The 19467-nt window shown below is 37.5% G+C and overlaps 2 protein-coding genes across 3 annotated transcripts; one reads left to right on the forward strand and one right to left on the reverse strand.

Annotated features, from left to right (window-relative positions):
* The first annotated feature begins 10240 nt into the window (after positions 1-10240).
* Positions 10241-13295, forward strand: LOC113282024 (uncharacterized protein At1g26090, chloroplastic-like). 2 transcript variants are annotated; one of them, XM_026530942.1, is made up of 7 exons: positions 10241-10571; positions 10657-10805; positions 11562-11636; positions 11733-11929; positions 12024-12195; positions 12283-12693; positions 12952-13295. In XM_026530942.1, the coding sequence occupies exons 2-7, from the start codon at positions 10731-10733 to the stop codon at positions 13081-13083; spliced, it is 1062 nt and encodes a 353-aa protein (XP_026386727.1). In that variant the 5' UTR covers positions 10241-10571; positions 10657-10730; the 3' UTR covers positions 13084-13295. The 2 variants fall into 2 exon arrangements, with proteins under 2 accessions (XP_026386727.1, XP_026386726.1); XM_026530941.1 differs by having other exon boundaries at positions 10662-10805.
* Positions 13296-13592: 297 nt separating this feature from the next.
* Positions 13593-19023, reverse strand: LOC113282023 (protein CHUP1, chloroplastic-like). Its single transcript, XM_026530939.1, has 9 exons — positions 18525-19023; positions 18248-18327; positions 17227-18096; positions 15420-16790; positions 15177-15308; positions 14626-14807; positions 14402-14513; positions 14097-14240; positions 13593-13908 (listed from the first exon to the last, which is right to left on the reverse strand). Exons 1-9 carry the CDS (start codon positions 18637-18639, stop codon positions 13807-13809), a joined length of 3108 nt encoding a protein of 1035 aa, XP_026386724.1. The 5' UTR covers positions 18640-19023; the 3' UTR covers positions 13593-13806.
* Positions 19024-19467: the final 444 nt, after the last annotated feature.

The following is a 19467-nucleotide window of genomic DNA, read 5'->3' on the forward strand; positions in this document are numbered from 1 at the left end:
GGCTCCTCAAGAGACCTATAAAGTTGATATCATCAACTAATTAGTCCGGATTTTTTTTTTTGTACCAATTTTTTTTTTATAAAAAACATCAAGGATTGTTAAACCTGACATGGTTAGGTGGTTGTCTGAATATAATTTGAATCCTACAAGGATTACAAATTTAAATATATGGGATGATAACATGTTTGAATGTTTAGAAAATTTACTTGGTCCTAATACATTATCTCAAAAATTGAAATGCATAAGTGACAACTTGGAATGGTGTATTACTAATGTATATTCTCCTTGTACATATTGGGAAAGATGGGAATTTTTGGAAGAAGTTGAAGATCTTACAGGTTGGGCAACTGAAAACTGGGTATTAACAAGAAATTTTAATGCAATTAGAAGAACAAACGAAAGATATAAACCAGGTGGGTTAAAGAGGTATACAAGATTACGCAATGAATACATGGGAGCTCATAATTTGATAGATTTACCTCTCAATGGTGGTTTGTACACATGGAGCAATATGCAAGAAGATCCTTTGTTATGCAGAATAGAAATTTTTTTAGTGACACCACAATTTGCAGGAAAATTTCCCTTGTTTTCACAAACACTACTGTCAAGAACATTGTTAGATCACTCAGCTTTCTTGTTAACAACTTCAAATATCAATAGAAGTAAACCTCCATTCAGAGTGGAGAGTTATTGATTCTCTCATCCTGATTTCATCAAGAACTTTAAAGTATGGTGGGAAGTTATGCAGTTCTTTATGTCTCCAACTTACATATTATAAAAAAAAACTGGAAAATCTAAAATTCTTCCTCAAGAGATTGAGCAAAGAAACTTATGGTCAAGTAGAGAAAAAGAAGCAGAAGCTGATACGCAACATAGATGCATATAATGCATTAGACGAAAATGGTGCATTATTCCCTCAACAATTTATTGAAAGAGCAGACTGGAGATTTAAGCTCAAACAAATAAATTTGGATAATGCCAGGAAGTGTCTTGCAAAATCAAAATCACAGTACTTCAAGGAAGGTGATACAAGCACAAAATATTTTCATACACTGGCTAATGGTAGGAGAAGGAGGAACACAGTTCAAAAACTAGTGATCAGTAAGGATGATAACTTCTGTCAAGAAGACATAAAACAAGAAATCTCAAACTACTTCTTCAACTTATTCCAAGACAATCATCCTATAAGGCCACATATGAACCCAGCTTCACAAAGATTTCTGAAGAAGAAAGTACTGACATGGAAAGACAAATATCCATAAAAGAAGTTTGGACTGTAATCAAGCAGCTTAGAAATAATAAATCTCCAGGTCCTGATGGATATAATATGGAGTTCTATAAAGTTTCTTGGGAGGTAATTAAGAAAGATTTCACGGTAGTGATAGCAGAATTTGAAAATGAAATGAAGTTAGACTGGAGAACTAATTGCTCATTCATAAGTCTAATTCCAAAGAAGGAACCAATAGGTACACCTCAGGACTTTGGACCAATTAAAATTATTTTCAAAGTGCTGACTCAAAGATTCAAGCAGATGTCACCTAAACTGATCTCAGAGAACCAGGGAGTATTTATACAAGACAAGCAAATCTTGGATGGAATTCTAATTGCAGGTGAGCTTATAGATTCAAGATTCAAAGCAAAAAAGCCAGGTATTTTGTGCAAGCTAGATATCCAAAAGGCATTTGATAATGTGAGCTGACATACAAAAAGAAATGTTTTGCAGTCATCTGGTTTTGGAGAAAAATATATCAAATGGGTAGAATGGTGTGTCTCTACAGCTCAACATGCTCTACTGGTGAATGGATGATCAACTAAAAGATTCAAGCCACGGAAAGGATTGAGACAAGGAGACCCCTTGTCACATTTTATTTTCATTTTAGTTGCAAAAGTATTCTCAAAGCTCATAAAAAATGTTGTGCAACTAAATATGATCTCAGGTCTAAATATAAACTCCATTTAAATATCTCACTTGCAATATGCAGATGATACATTGGTTTTCTTAGATGCCACTGCAGAAGAAGCTGAAAATTTGGTCACAATTCTGCAAATTTTTGAAGCAATCACTGGATTGAAAATAAATTTCCCCAAAAGCTTAGTCATTAGCATTGGAGAAGATCATGTAATTCAATATTTAGCTGCTATCATAAGTTGCAAGATAGAAGCTTTACCTCGGGAGAATTTGAGCATGTCAGCTGGTGCCACCTCTAGATGCTCAAGCATTTGGGATTCAGTTATTGAAAAGTTTCAAAAAAAAATCTAGCAACTTAGAAAAGAAAGCTTTTACAAAAGCTGGTAGGATATTACTAATTCAAACTTTACCTTCCAGTCTTCCAATATACTACATGTCTATGTTCCATATGCGTGTTGAAGTGGAAAAGAAACTGAATCAAATAATGAGATTCTTTATGTGGGGGTCTTCAACTGAAAGAAAAAAAATATCAATTGATTAGCATGGGACAGAGCTTGTAAACCAAAGAAGATGGGTGGTTTGGGAATCAGAAATCTAAAGCTCTAATGGCTAAATGGTCATGGAGGTTTTAAAAGAAAAGAAGCAATTGTGGAGGAGAGTAATATAAAAAAAGATGCAAACCAACCAACAAGCTATGTAGGTCATAGTACTACAAAACCCCAAGGAAGAGGCATGTGAAACAACATTCAAAAACAAAAGAGGTGGTTCAAAATTTAACTACTCTTCAAATAAATGATGGAAAGTTTTTAATCTTTTGGAGGGACATCTGGGCAGGTACTCAAGCTTTGAAGACAAGATTTCCAAATATCTTCAAGTTAGCTACACAGAAAAATGCTTATGTGCATGATCTTATACTCTCTGCAACATGAAATCTGAAGCTAAGAAGATATTTGACTGATACTGAGATACCTGAAATGATTGATCTTTTTGTTGTAATTGGTACGCCAGCAGATGTACAAGATGGTTTTGAAGATGATCTTTAGTGTATAGCTTCAGTTGGGTTCAGTTTAAAGTTATGCTACAAATGGCTGGTTGAACAGTTACATACACAACTAACGAAGTACATTTCAGCTGCATATGGATTAAACAAGTGCCTCCGAAAGTTCAATTCTTCATGTGGACTGCAACTCAAAATTCAATTGAAACAACTGACAACCTACTGAGAAGAGTATGTCAGATCCAAAATGTTTTGTGCTTCTTTTGTAATCATGCTCCAAAAATTGTAGACCATATAATGCTGCAATGCTCTTTCCCTCCATCTTATTTGGAGCTATTTCATAAATGGATAAATATTAGGTGGGTCAATGCTGGTACTTTACTTCAGCAACTTCAGACTTGGAAGTTTAGAAGAGAAAGAAACAAGGGAAGAAAACTATGGCCATTGATACTCTTTGCGATTTGTTGGGCCATTTGGAATGAAAGAAACATAAGAGTCATGGCAAGGAAGAGAACACAAGGAGTTGATGAAGTGATTATTGAGGTTAAAAATTTGCTGCACATATGGGGGGAAAAGATAAATAATTTAGAACTACTTTCTTCGGTGAACTTGTAACTCACTAGAAAGCGGTTTTATACAGTAAATAAGCCTATATAGTGGTTAAATGAGGGCCTAATTTGTCCTTGTTACTTTTTTTCTTTTTAATACAATCTCAACCTTCTAAGTTAAAAAAAAAATTAAAAAAAAAAGTATCTTCAATATATATTTTTAGAATCCTATTATTGGGGCTTAAAAGGCTTGGCTTTTTGGGGGCTATATGGGGTCATGAAATAGTGAAAGTGAACACCCCCTATCCAAATATTTCTATAATGACTAATATGACCCCATATGATTTGAGATAATAAACTTGATTAAAATGACTAATCATGATTAGCTAATTAATCAACACTAATTCATTTCTTTAAGTTAAGTGTTGAAGATGAAAATCAAAACAAAAAAAATCATAGGGAAGAGAAGAAGAAGAAGAAGAAGAGAAAAAAAATTTTGGGTAACATATTCGAAATACGATAACATATTAATACCCATATTTTGATGTAGGTGAACCCTCATCTTCGAAATACGATAACATATTAATACCCATCAACAACGATCAGTTCTTTGCTGATTTTTCAGAAAATCATGAAATTTTTTCTCAAACTCAAAATAACCCTTATGAACCTTACTATGATTTCGAAGGACCAACCCAAGAAGAAGAAGAAATTGAAGAAACAATTGCTCAAGATTACCAGGTATACCTCTATCATATTTCAGTTTTTAAGCTCAGAGTTGCAAGAAGTTTCCATTTTTTCCTTCCGAAAACCCTAGGTTTCCAGCCGCCAGGTCCAATAACGGCTTGGAAACCATGAACTCCTAGCCGTTATTCAGTATTACGGCTCACTATTGATGAACTCCCAGCCGTTATCAAAATGTTACGGATGAAACGATGAATACTCCTGGACGTAACTGAAAAATTACGGCCAGGTTTTTTCTACGTGCATGGGAAGCATTTAATACTGTCGGTGGCGGTTAGGTTTCCTGGCCAAAAATATTAAATGCTATTTAATGTTGTCGGCACCGGTTGGGTTACCCAGCCGTAACTCGTTTTACGACTCGTTTTCTAGGCCGTAAGCTGACTCATCCAGTTACAAGACAACTTACGACCCAAAATTCTTGGACGTAAACAAGTTAAGACCCGGAATATCATTTTTCGACCCAGCTGTATACGATCTGACGGCTGGAATATCCCTGGTAAACCCAGCCGTGTAGCTTATTACGGCTGAATATTTACTTTTCGACCCAACCGTTTCTGTGTTTTTAAAAAATATTTTTTGACATATGTCATTCTATTATAGACTATACAGTACATTCTGGTGGAAGACCAAGAGGTGGTTATGGAAGATCAAGGGGTAGTTATTGAAGAGAAAGAGGAGGTTATGGAAGATCAACCCCAACCTGTGAAAGTTTCCGAGGACACAAGTGTTCATTATGTAAACAACTATGAGTGTAAAGATAAGGAAGATGCAAAGAAGTGAGCTCGATCACAAGGGTTGAAAAAGATGTGCATCATAGTCCTGAATTAACAAATTACATCCACCACCTTTCAAATGTTTTGCGAGTGTAGTGGAAAGTATGAGAGCCATTGGGAATATGGTAGTGAGTATAAACCAAAAACATAAAGGAAGAAGGGACGTTATAATACGAAGAAATATGGATGCCCTTTTATGCTTCAATTTAAATATAACGATGATAAGAAAGTGTGGTTTATGGTGAAAGTCGTCTCAGGTTATCATAATCATCATATTCCGGAGAGTTTGATCAACCATCCTTGTGCGGCAAGGCTCAACCCCTTAGAAAGGGAGTTAGTACACGTGTTGAGTAAAAGACACACAAGACCTATTGATATTCTTAGTGGCGTAAAGGTGTTAAACCCCCAAAACTCATCCTCATTGGCAAATATCTATAACGAAAGAGAAAATTTTAGAAAAGATTCATGGGAAGAGAGAGTGCTTATGCAACAATTATTGTTTTTATTTGAGGAGGAAAGTATTCTACTGCCTATGAAACGAATGAAGAAAGGGAAGTGGAATATCTTTTCATCGCCAATCCGGAATGTGTACAATTGGCAAGATGCTTTCATCAAATTCTCTTTATGGATTGCACGTATAAAACTAACAAGTACAACATGTCAATATTGAACTTTGTTGGGCAAACATCTATCAAGTCGACATTTACCGTTGCGTTTTGTTTCTTGAAAGACGAGACGAAGGAAAGTTATATGTGGGCATTGCAAAAGGTGAAGTTATTGTATCAATAAGGTTATACTCCACAGGTGTTGATTACGGATAAGGAGCAAGCATTGATTTGGGCCATACCACGTGTTTTCCCCTACGCACGTCATCATCTTTGCACGTTTCATCTATTGAACAATGTGCAAACTAATTGCAAGAGGGTTATATGGCCAGCAAAGAAGACTGAGATGGAGAGGATTAAAAATCTACCGTTGGAGAAACAACAAGAAGAGAAAGATAAGTTTGATATCAATGACAAAATAGCCGAGGTGTTTTGGGAGAATTTTCAAGTTGATTGGGAACAACTAATATGGTCGCTCACAGAACCATTATATTTCCTAAGGGAGCGTTTTGTAATGGAAAAATGGTCAACCTACCAGGATGTTATAACATATTTGAAGAACGAGTTATTGGATCCCCACAAAGAAAAGTTTGTTAGTGCATGGGTAAACCGTTATAGACATTATGACAATCAAGCCACAAGCACGGTAGAGTCGTCTCACTATCGGGTCAAGAGTAAGTTAAATGGTTGTGATGGTGGATTAGTTGTTGTTTTTGAAGCTATGGTCGAGTATTTCAAGCGTGATCTCGATAGAATTAAAGGGGATTTTGAAAAGAGCCGATCTAGAACGGTTGTCGACTATCGGGATAGCCCTTGGCTCCGGGGAATAAGTTTATATGTTTCTCAATGGGCAATCCTAAAAATTATAACGGAAGTGGAGGCTTGGGATGAACACAATTTTCCACCGGGAATGAGATGTAATTGTCCCATTAAGTCGGCTTTGGGGCTCCCATGTAGGCATCAGGTAGAAAATTATCCCACAAGGATGATTCCGATCGAAGATATAAATCCATTTTGGAAACAACACAAGGAACTTTTTGAGAAGTATGCTTCTTTACTACCGGCGCAAAGACAACTTTGGTTGTATGAATTGCGGAAATTCAACCGTCCATTCACTAAAGAAGATATTTTAGAACCTAATAAGGGGCAGGGCAAGGGTAGGCCTTCGACCAAAATAACAAAGAAACAGGAAAGGGCAGAAGCTAGGAGAAAGGTTCAAGAGGGTCCACAATTGACTCCTTCAATGCGAAGAGATCTTTCGGGTTTTGAGAAGTTGAACGACTTGTACAAACTTAAACAAAAGGAAATGGAAAAAGGCGGACCAAGCCGAGCTAGTGAAAGGAAGGTAAAAGGACGCAAGAAGAATGTGGTTGTTGCATCCCAAGAAAGTTCAAAAAGAAAAGTTAATAGTGGAGTAAAAATTAAAGACCCGGTTGTTCCATCCCAACAAGGTTCAACAACAAAGGAAGCTAGTAATTTCCAAAGAAAAGTTGGTGGTGCGGTTGGTATTAAGCAATTAGCGAGAAGCCGAGGTAATGATGTCAAAGGAAAAGCATTGATGGTCGAACCATCGCAAATCACCCCACAAAGAGTTGTTAGTAACCTTGATGGTGAGAAAGAGACGTTTTTTTTGGATGTAGGTCCGATGAAATCACCCCCTATAGATGAAAAAGGTAATTATATCCAACCTACTTACACGATATACAAAAATTACATGCACTTTTTACCACATTTTATTCATGAGTACGTCAAGTCCACCGACGATGTTGAGGGCGACGGAAATTGTGGTTACCATGTGTTCGTAGATCAACTTGGACCTTTTGAGGAGGCAAAAGAATGGGGTGACGACCAAATTACTCATGTATGGCAAAATTGTTTGCTTGAACTACAAGGTTTCCCCGATTTTTACAAGGCAATGATGAGATTCGAAAGAAATGACACGGAGGCGGTGCTAAATGAGGAGTTCAAAGAATTTGAACAACGTTTAATGGGAAACAGTACATTGACAAGTGAATATTGGATGAGAATGCCAATATGTGGCTATCTACTCGCCAACTTATTGCATTGCGTTATTCATTCCATCTCCTATTCACATAGTGTTACATATGCACCAGCAAGACGTATTTTTTCCTAAGAATAATCACCAAAGATAGTGATCATGGGGTTTGTGAACATAAACCATTTTATCGGCCTCCAATTGAAAGATGGATGCCCATTACCTCCATTAAGGAAGGGAGACGGTGGTGACGGCGAAATACCATTGGGTTGGTGTCATAGGTTCAAGGAAAGATTTCAATTGTGTGATGCATTACAGATTTCGAGGGATGACCCTTGTCTACTAATGAGTTTTGATGATGAGTAAATGTGGTGTGAACCTATGTATTTTGAAGGTTAGTGATAATATGATAACAATGTTTTTTGTAGGGTGATGATTAAAATGATAATATGATAACAATGTGGTGTGAACCTATGTATTTTGATTCACTCATTATAAATGAACAATCTAATTTTACTCTTATTATGTCTTTACAATGATAATATGATAAAAATGTGGTTATTTATAGGTGCTTACAGACAGGTTATACGCTAACACGACCTAGCCGTAATGACCCGAGTGAGCTTTTCGCAGAATTACGGCTGAAACACCAAGTCGTGAACAAGTTTACGGCTAGGAATCCTAGCCGTTTTTCTGGGTACTGACAGAATTACGGCTGGTAATTCTAGCCGCACATCCAACTTACGGCTGGTAATCCTGGCTGTAATTCTCCCTGGAATGTCAGTATCAGATTTTACTCTGTTACGGCTGAAACACCTAACCGTTAATCCCATTTCGGCTATAAATCTTAGCCGTAGCTCTCCCTGGATTGTGAATATCAAATTTCACTTCGTTATACTTAAACAAGAATCTGATAAATTAATAATCAAAACACTAGTATCCATTCATTCAAGGTAAATTAATATCTCATTACTTAAAACAAACGAAATCACCCAAATCCATAACCTAAAACATGTTAAAAGTAAGTATGCATAATGAAAAGCTGGAATGACTTAAACAAGTACATAAAGCAATCATCCACTACGACCAACAATCTTGGGAACATCCTCAGAAGATGATGAAGAACTGTGGGGAGTTTGGGAACCACTCATACAATCATCCTCGTTGTTAGTATATAGATCATCCTTCGCTGGATTATGTAACTCCTGAAGCCTGAGAAGTCGTATTTTTTGTTGGTCGCAATCCAAATATAAAACCTCCTCAATGTTACGGACCAGTCCCCTGGCAATCCACTTAACTTGCTTGACCTATTTCCACATCATTCAATTAATAGTGGTACATAATTTGAGAAACGTATACAAAAAAAAAGAATCATATACTTAGCCTACGTACCATCATCGTAGAAATATCACACATTGGTAATTCCTGGGGTTCTTTCTCCTTTTCAGGGTTCCTAAAAATGATGAAAAACATATCAGAAGATAAGACCAATTCACACAGAGTGATTCAATTATGGTTAGGAAATAACAGAGGACCCATCCGTTTTACAAAATATCGGCCGGGAAAAGTGAGACTTCCTAACCGTAAACATAGTCTCGGCTAAGAAACATGCAGACGACCCATCCGTTTGACACAATTACGTCCGGGAAGTGTGACACAACCTAACCGTAAACATAGTATCGGCTGGAAAATATAAATAACGGTCAGGAAAATTTAATTACGGTGAGGAAACTCCCAGCCGAAACACTCATCACCCAATTTTATTCTGCAAATACTGGACGACTTACGACGGGGAAAGTCCTATCCATAAAGGTATTTCACGGTTGGGATCTCAAATTTTCCTAACCGTATGAGACAATAACGGCTGGGAGTTCTTGATGTCCCAACCGTTAGGTACATTACGGCCAGGACGATATGATATCCCAGCCGTAAACGCTTCAGAAAATAATTTCTGAAAACCCTAAAATTATCAATCGAACCTATTTTTCAATCTAATGGTAAAATAACTGGTGGGTTTTTTGATTCTTACCTAGTAAGAGTCATTTGTGGAGGATTCACAGGTGTTTGAACAGATTGGTTCATCACATCAATAACTTGCGCAGTTTCAGAATCAGGGTTCAATCGGCCGGATCTTGTCACTCTTGATCTTGTTGTCATCTTGAGAATCAACTTTAGAATAGATTCACGTTGAGCTGCTTCAGAAATCAGTGGAGAAGAGGGGGAGATATTGTTAGGTTTTGGAGAATGTTTTTTGAGCAGAAGAGGAGAGAAAATGAAAATGAAAGGGTTTTGATTTTTGGGGCTTGAATTAGGAATAGGTTTTGATTATATAAAAGACAGAACTAGTCATAAAAAACCGATTTGTTTTTAAAATTGATTTATTAGGAAAGGATAAATCTAACTTTTGAATCACTTGAGATCTCCCCCTATCCGTTTTTTAACTACACAGAGCATTTTTGCCCCCAAAAACTCACCCACTACGGCCCCAATAATAGGATTCTATTTTTACCAAGGAAAAATGAGAGGTGTTCATGCTCCCAAGTCCCAACAAAGTATGATATCTTTGTCCATTCAGAAGTGATACAAAAATATCTATGTCCAAAGCAAGAAGAAGGTCCTCTTCACCCAAATTTGACTGACACTAAAGATAGGTGAATTACAACGAAAATCTCATTGAAAACTTATCTAAACCCGTAATAACGGCAACTTCAACTCCTCACCCTTCTACGGTATTATCTATTACAGAGTCCGATTTTAGTGTTAGCGCCACCAAAATGTCTTCTTCTCTATCTTCATCCTTCATCTTTACATCATCCCCAATTCAATGGAACCATAAAAATAACTCTAAACCAAACCCCAATTTCTTTGTTCAATTTAGCAAAACACTTCGCCCAAATTCAATTAAAATGTCTGCAGAATCTAATACAACAACAAAGTTAGTCACATTTCTTGGTAAAGGAGGTTCCGGGAAAACTACTTCATCCATTCTTGCAGCTCAGGTAATTATCAACATATTCTAATGTTATTTATTCTTAGACTCAAGAGTTACATTTTTTGAGATTTTTTTTTTCCTGTTTTTGGAAGGTCAGTATTATGCTAAACAAGGGCTTAATACATGCTTGGTAATACAATCTCAAGATCCTACTGCTGAATATCTTATGGGTTGTAAAATTGGAACTTCTCCTACTCAATGCAACAACAATCTTTCTGTTGTTAGGTTCGACACCACTAAAGTATGTGTTTTTTACCCTTTTCTTCTGCATTTTTAGTACACTTGAAATTGCTATTTAAGGTTCTGTTGAAGCGGTAAATTTTTGTCTACTTTGCTCGGATTTAGGCTTAAAGCGCTGTATAATACTATGCGAGGGTAAGGACTAAAGTGTGAGCAAGCTAGCTAGGTCTGACATGGGAATTTGTTTTTAGTAGGGTAGGTGTTTCTTTACCTACATTTTTGAGTTTATCTACAGGAATAGGAGGGATGTTAGTTTAAGAGCAAGCACAATTCAGGAAGACATAGGCAAGGAAACAATTCCCTTGGACGACCACTATGGTTATTGAAGGAAGATGCCCTATCTAATGTCGGTTCTGTTGTCACTTTAGTTGCATTAGTAGCAGTCAGGTGGCTTGCTCAGGTCTAGCGTCTTCAGTATCTGGATACTTTTTTAGATGAAAGAAAACTTGCCTTTTAGCTAAATTTTCAATATTAGGATCATTATTCCATGAATAGGGAGTTTATCCATGCAACAAAAGTGCTTGCTTTTGTTGGTTGTATTTTTTCTTCCTTTTTGATCGATATCAGTGCTTGCTCTAAGAAAGCTATTAGACCTTGGAAAACCACACTTTTAAGGCATTTAGAATATGCAATATATAGTAGAGATGGTATTATTTGGCACCATGTTTTCCGCCACTTCTCTCGTCGGTTTCAAACTGCCCAACCCTAACTAGATAACTGTCACCAATGTACTTTAATGATGGCTTGTTAACTGCAGATGCTTCTTGAACCACTAAATCAGCTGAAGAAAGCAGATGCTCGTCTTAATTTTACTCAAGGAGTTATTGAAGGGGTGGGTATGTAATAATCTTATCTAGTTACAGGATACAACAACAACTTTACAAAGAAAGGTACATTTTCATATGCATCTTAGTTTCTAATGTAGTAGGTGGTGGGTGAAGAACTTGGTGTGCTACCTGGGATGGGATCAATTTTTGCAGCTCTGGCACTTCAGAAACTGGTAGGAGTCACAGAGAGGACTTCGGCAGCAAAAAAACAGACGCAAGAAAAGTTTGACATAGTGATATATGATGGTGTTAGCAATGAGGAGACTTTGCGGATGATTAGTGCAACTGAGACAGCAAGGTTAACAAAATTTCTTTCTTTAAAGCTTTGTCCCCAACCCATTCACCCTTCTTTATGTTGGCGTCTATGGCGAATGACATATAAATGTGGACAGATCGTACTTGAAATATTTACGGAACCTGGCTGAGAAGACGGATATTGGGAGACTGACTGCTCCCTCACTTTTGAGATTGGCAGAAGAATCCGTCGAGTTAAATGATGGCAGATCTCGGTTTGATGGAAAAATGAGTTCAGATATATGGAATGACATTGAGCGGATGCTGGAGGTGTGTTTCCTTTCTCTTGTTCCTCTCTTTCTTCTTATTGGCCTTACAATTCTTAATATAGAGTGTCGATATATATGTGCTCCACAGAGAGTATCTACTGGTTTCGCTAAACCATCAAAGTTAAGCTGTTACCTCGTGATGGACCCAAATAATCCGACATCCATCAATGCTGCAATGCGCTATTGGGGATGTGCAATTCAGTCTGGTGCACATATTTCTGGTGCATTTGGCTATGCTCCTCCACAATCTACAGAATCTGCAGACGTGATCAAGACAAAATTTTCACCTTTGCCTTCTGCAATTATGCCATATCTCTCAATTGGTTCCCCCATAGATTGGGATGCAGTAGTGCTCAAATCTGTAGGAGAAGATGTGCGTTTGGTTTTTGCGGCAGAAAGAAATGACAGTTTTCCATCACCGGTTACATTCAACGCAGCCAATAAGTCGGTGACGCTTTTCATGCCAGGATTTGATAAGTCAGAGATCAAGCTATTCCAGGTAGGTCCTTTACCTATGCACTAATCTGGATTTTTTCTAATCTGGTTAATCTTCGAGGTGGAAACCTTTTTAGGCTTTTAGTTAAGGTCAAATTATGTTACTGGTCAACCACATGAGTACCTAAATCCAAAAGTGAAGGCTCTTAGTTTGCACACAGTAAATTCTTGCTCAGGAGAGTTCAAAACAGAAGTACGAGTCTAGGAAGTCTAAACATCTTTCAAATGGTGTTTATTGATATTGTTTGTTACTGCCTTGCAGTATAGAGGAGGATCAGAGTTGTTGGTGGAAGCTGGGGATCAAAGACGTGTTATCCGTTTGCCTAATTCTATCCAAGGAAAAGTGGGAGGTGCCAAATTCGTGGGCAGAAGTGTTGTGGTCACAATGCGATAAGGTTTTCTTTTACATGTGCAGAAATTGACATACCATTTTTCTCACTAAATCTCCAAAAAATTATAATAACTGTCCAAAACATGGTCATGATTTGTTCTTCTGATATATGCAGCTAGAAGTACAATTGTAAAAGCACATTGTATGTAAAACAAAATGTGAACAAGTTTCCCTTCTTTGAGATTCATTCAAGAATGATTCTGTTTCCCTTTCTAGTTTCTGTAACTTTTTCTTCTCCTTGTTTGTTTTCGTTACGCTTGAATTTCATGGTTGGCTGTCAAATTGGTATCCGGATCCTGAATCTGGATAGGAACATTGTTGCGAGGACACATACCTTTACGAGTTAAAACTCTCAGCTTAAAGATAGAAGTCAAATTCTCCTCATTGTTCAAATATCTTATAAAGCCGGAATAGAGGAGAAATGAATTTCAACAGCAGCTGAAGCTGAATTGTATAGCTCGTTTCTCTGCGGTGAATTTCAGAAACTGTGTGGAAATTATTACATCTAGAAGGAATTTAAAGGGTTTGGTACAAATGGATTTGCAGGTGTGCATTCTACTCGTTACTTTTTAAAAGAATACTGCCACTCTGTAATATTGGCTATTTCGCTAAGATCTCAGACTTGGTATTGTTATTTTTCCATTACAAGATGAACAAGATTTTGACATATACAATAGATAAACAGAAGGAATAAATAAATAGAGAGAGAGAGAGAGAGAGGAGTCCTCATGATTCGGATGTATTTTGCTCCTCAGTTTTTTGTGCATGGACACGGCCTCGCAGTTCCTCAAATGCCCTCATGCTTTCTGCATCAAAACCTCCAGCAAACTGGAAATAATCTCAGAGTTAGAACGTTCATTTATAAGAATAATCCAAGAAGATGTGCTGAACAAAGTACTGCTACTAAATATTTAGCTTCTCATAATACATTTAATTCTAACAAGCATAGTTTTGACTGCAGAGTTGGCGTGTTTTCTTTTCTTTTGCATGCTAATCATACGAAGATCCGGGATTACCTGATGAACACGGAACGCAAATCGTACACCTTGCAGAAGCAAAAATTCTCTATTTGGTTCTTTCTCGGGAACATTTGAAGCATCAAGCTCTGATGCTACTCGTTTCATGTACTTCCTTGCCAACTGTACAGATGCAAGCTTGATCTGCAGTGAGAAAGCAATCTTAGTATCCCATTAAACATATTGGCCTGCAGAATCTCTAGCTTTCGATTTCAAGTGTAGACGGTTCTTTAAGCTGCATCACCAATGCTAAGGAAAAAAAGGAACATTTAAAACCCATAGCCTACTACAGTTTTGGTGTGTACCTTTCCAACAACACCTGAGTCAAGCAACCAATCAACGGGGATTCCAAACTCCTTGTAACGAGAAACAGCCATGTCTCTTGTCCGTAATAGTGCGTAGACACTTGATTCCACTCTGAAAAATAAAAGAAGATTAGTTCCTGTAAAGAGATGGAATAATCTCAACAAAGATCAGTTGGAAAAGCTAAAATAACTTTGACTGTACATCAAAGACAAGATAAACTCACTTTTCAAGTAATGAGTACATCTTCTTCAGAGCAGCATCACATGAAAGTTTGGGATCATCAACAAAGGTAGAGACCCGTTTCTCAAGTTTCATCAGATCCTGGTATTCAAAAGCTGCTTCTCTCAATGCATCCGCTTTCCCCTCAGGCCAATCAAAGTGCTTAAGAACTGCACGCTCATCAACCTATGTTTTTATTTTAACATCAGGACATTGCGATCAATGATTTAAATAGAAACTGCAAATGCTAATCAAGGCGTTTATTATATAATAATGCAGAAATAAAACCATTGAATGCTACTTAAGCCTGAGGATTATAAACAGAATGCAGAAATGGAATCATTTCTACCACATGTGGGTAAGAAAGTCTACACAGCATTTTTACATAAATCTTGCATAATGCTTAGGGCTTAATGCCCATACCGAAGAAGAGAAAGTATTTATTTATCTGTGTTAATAGAATCCAATTCATCACCAGTTTAAAAACCATCCCCAAACCTAATGAGTTTGAATATGAATATCATACTTCAGCTCTGAAGTGTAGAGGGGACATACCAAGAAGGAGAGTTCCTCATCTAGCCAGTTCACAAATGTCAGTAGATCTTCTATATTGGTAAAAGAACATGCACGCACTTCAGTTGCCAATGATTGAACAAAGTCACCTTGTGTCTCCACATCGGCTTTCACCTGGATTCAGATAATGCAATTTACTTTCTTAGCAAAATGAAAACTCACATCAAGTTATTCTGAAGAAGCCGAAACAAGAATGGAAATGAAGTAGGTAAAACATAAACTTACAGCTAATAGGAACGTTGATCTGTTCTCGATCTCCCCGATCATATTGCTCCGAGCACTGGCTGTATTTGATGTTGAAGAAGTAACTAATGTGGTATCCTTCTTCGCCTCACGTTTCATTAAACTCTGATAGAATTCCACTAGCTCGGGAGCTCGGTGAACTTTATCACCAGTCCCTGGCCCTTTTGACAAACTTCCAGGTGGAGGTGGCGGCCTAGGTGGCCCACCGCCAGGTGGTGGTGGTGGTGGTGGAGGGCCTCCTGGTGGCCTTGGCGGAGGAGGTATTCCACCTGGAGAATTAGCATTTGCAGCAGCAGCACCAGGACCACCACCTGATGATTTAGGAGGCGGCCTAGGCACCCTTGGAGGCCTTTTTTCAATATCGGCATACTTTATCTTGCTCACCACTTGGGATGCAACTTCGGTAGCATCATTATTTGTTTGCTCACCTGAACCACCAGTTACAACGACTTTCTCCTTTATTTTGGCAAGTTTCGGCGGCAAGATTGCAGGCTTCCTATCACCCACCTTTCCTTGTGAATCTGAGCTTGAATAAACACCAGTGAATCTTTCTGTTCTTGCTTGCTCGGCTTTCTCCTTGATTGCCTTCTCCCTCTCTAACGCCAACTTGTGTCGATCCTTATAAGCAGGGTACTTTTCATCTATAACCCCATCAACTGATTTAGACATCAATTGGAATGATTCAGCTACATTGACAAGTGAATCACTGGATGGAACCCGTGATCTAATTCTTTGAAGGTTAGGTGTTTCTGGAGAATCGGCAGATTCCCACTCCTTTCCAAATGTAGTGATGGCAACACTATCACTAGCATTTCTTATCATCAAAGATTCCAATGGACCTCTCGACATGGAGGGTCGATAACTCCTGCTAGGTGATCCTATCGATCTTGAAGGTGATGAAAGCATACTTGAATCATCTTTGCCTTTTCCCCACTTCTTAAGCTTTTGGATTAGACTAGTTTTTTTACTAAAACTACTATTCCTACTGAATGAACTGTCCATAGAAGCATTCTCAAAATCTTCACTCCCGGGGGATGAAGGGGAGGCAATACTTTCAAGATCCGTATCTCCTTGTCCACGTTCAGATCCTGCATACTCCAACATAAGCTGTTTCGCTCTCTCTTGAGATTTAGGACTCAAGTTTGTGCTGAGATCACGAGCAGATGGTTTTCCAGCTGCTGTTTGATTGTTTCGAAGTTCAAATCTCAAGCAAGCATTGACCCATCGCAAGTAAACCAACTCTTCAACTTCGCTGAACCTGTTCAATTGAAGCCCTTCCACTTGCTTCTGGAGATCTTCATTTGCATGTCTTAAGTTACTTACATCCTCCCTTGCCTGCGCAACCAATTCAGTCTGCAACAGCACAATGCAAATATTCACGTGCATGAGTAAAATGGTCGAAATCATCTAAAATTGGAGTTCAGGTCTGTCCTACATAACGAAACATGACCTCCCTATGTTTTTTACTTAAGTGAGACGACAATTGTCTCTCCTACGCTTTGTATAATGCACTTTGTGTAAACAACGATAACAACCTGAAAGCATGGTTTGTCTCAGTGGAATGCAAAACCAACTCTAGTTATCTTGCTTGTGAGGAACTACACTGGCTACAGGATGAGTTTTGAGAAAATGAGATAAATCAGAGCATATAAGTTATACTACTTAAATTGATGCACTAAGACTAAGATTTTTTCTTTTTTTCACAAGTTTGAATTTGTTCATTAATCATTTCCGGATCAAACATGCAGAGGCTTAAACTTTCATATGCATGATATAAAAAGAATCTCACCTCTGTCATATTGGACAGGTTTCTTATTTTGGTCTCAGCAGCATCCAGTTTAACCATCAAATCCCTCTTCTCAAACTGAAGTTCTTTGTTCTTTCTCTTAAGCTCTACAACTGTCATTTCTAATTCCGACACGGCTTTGAGCTTTTTCTCTACTTCAGAATCATTCTTGAATGTGGCTTCTTCCTTTGACTGGAGACCAGTAACTTGTTGTTTGAGCATCAATAATTGTCCCCTGGTTTGGTTGGCGTCAAGTTGAATTTGCCTCTGCAACTCTTTAATCTTGTTCCTAGCAATCTCAAGCTCCTTTCTTGCCACGACTCCCTGTGATATTTCATCTTGGAGTTTCTTTCTTTCAGCTTGCAATGAATTAATGGTGACATTCAGCATATCGATTTCGACTGACTTTATCTTTACTTGCCTCTGTAACTCCGTGACATCTGATTCCTGCTCCTTCAGACCATAATACTCAAGTAATTCTCCTTCCAGTTTCACTTCTCTCTCTTCCAGTTCCTTAACTAAGTTCCTTAGCCGTTCAAGTTCATTTGCATTATTAGCCATCTCAAGCTCATACATTCTGTCTTTCTCGTTATCCTGTCTTAAATCGTACTTGTCATTTGGTAATGGATAGTCAATTTGTCCGGAAAGAAAATCTTCAAATTCTGGTAAAATCTCATCTTCTTCAAGAAAACAAGGATTGCTCAAAGATGGGTTTATGACACTGCTAATTCTTTTAACTTCTTCATTGTCTTCCCCTTCTATTTCTTCTTCTTCCCCTTTTATTTCTTCTGTTTTTTCTTCGTCATTTTTTTCTTCATCTACTTCTGTTTCTGTTTCTTTTTCTTGTTCATGTATTTCTTCTTCTTCCTTTTCCTGCAAAACATAAAACATTTTTGAATCATCAATCACCACCAATATGCATAAAGTACATTAGTTCAAACTAACTATATCTTTGCTTCTTCATTGATTCACAAAACAAATATTACACATTAGACCAAAACAGACAATGGTATCTGTGACTTACTTTCTCTTCAGGGCTAATAGTAAAATCGACAACCTCTTCTCTTTCAACCACCTCTGGTTCAATAGTTGCTTCGCCATTTTCTAAATTCACAAGTCATCAAAAAGAAATAAAACGTAAACCTGAGTTAGAACAGTCCAAGAATCAACCAACCTTGAAAGGCACATTCAAATTTTACATGCCAAAACAATGCTACACCATGATTTAGTAATCAATCAATGTACTTGAATAAACACGCACAAAAACTAGAACCAATTACTAAGCCAAAGATAACAAGTACCTGGAGGTTTGATTACAACAGAAGCCGGAGGCGGGCTCGGCTTCTTTCCAGTTATCTGCTTAACTGCATAGGTTGCAACTGAAGCAGCAAGCAGAAAACCTACCCTGGCTATCATGTATATGTTTTAACAACAACTACTTATCCTTTTATCCATCTTCAGACTTCACTAATTCTCACTATAACTTGTAAACTCCCTCCATAACTCAAACTTCAATACAATCGTGAACCATATACACTACTGTTCAAACATGAGAATTACAACTAACCCATGTTACAGAACTGTACTACAACTGTATGAACAAACAAGAACAATATCCAACTTTAACGTCCAGTTGAAGAATTATATTAATAGTCCTATCTCCATCAAAACCTTATCAAAACCATTCCTTCATTCAGAACTTTTGACAAATAAGAATCAAACACTTATAAAAAATCATCATGCTAAGAAGAGCTACAGCAACCATTCAATAAACAAGTGGACAAACTCTCTCCAAAGAGATTGAACTACATTTTTCTTTTTACTAGTAGTGGAATTTTTTATATCAACCATAATAACTGTAAATTCAAACACCAAAAAAACAGCTTTTCAGCTTGTCTTTTCTTTATTTTACAGGAACAGATTTTATGCAACCATTTCTAACTGTTAGGGCCCACTGACAGTGTGGGCCCGCTCAGTATCTACTAACTTAAGATCATGACACGTATTAATTTGAACGGTTGGTAGTGGATAATACAGATGGGGTTGAAGGCTAAGCTTGAGTGTTGAGTTTTTGTGTTTAGAGGTTAATAAGACAAGAATTTAATTGAAAGAAAAAAACGAAATCTAATAAAGTTGAAAATCGTGTGAAGAATGTGATGTGGATGAGAAGATGGGACTTTTGGTTGAGGGATTGACTAATAAGGATGAGAACGGAAATGTTTGTTTTATGGTCATTCATTTTCT

Source organism: Papaver somniferum, chromosome 5 (genome assembly GCF_003573695.1).
Source record: "Papaver somniferum cultivar HN1 chromosome 5, ASM357369v1, whole genome shotgun sequence".
NCBI lineage: Eukaryota > Viridiplantae > Streptophyta > Magnoliopsida > Ranunculales > Papaveraceae > Papaver > Papaver somniferum.

Bases quoted from the DNA above. Each gene is read 5' to 3' on its own strand.
- LOC113282024 (XM_026530941.1), top strand. From the start codon at position 10,347: ATGTCTTCTTCTCTATCTTCATCCTTCATCTTTACATCATCCCCAATT. The intron at 10,572-10,661 runs GTAATTATCAAC...TTGGAAGGTCAG, and splicing joins CATCCATTCTTGCAGCTCAG to TATTATGCTAAACAAGGGCT. The intron at 12,694-12,951 runs GTAGGTCCTTTA...ACTGCCTTGCAG, and splicing joins CAGAGATCAAGCTATTCCAG to TATAGAGGAGGATCAGAGTT.
- LOC113282023 (XM_026530939.1), bottom strand. From the start codon at position 18,639: ATGATAGCCAGGGTAGGTTTTCTGCTTGCTGCTTCAGTTGCAACCTAT. The intron at 18,328-18,524 runs GTACTTGTTATC...TTGTGAATTTAG, and splicing joins TGTTGTAATCAAACCTCCAG to AAAATGGCGAAGCAACTATT. The intron at 18,097-18,247 runs GTAAGTCACAGA...TATGTTTTGCAG, and splicing joins CTATTAGCCCTGAAGAGAAA to GAAAAGGAAGAAGAAGAAAT.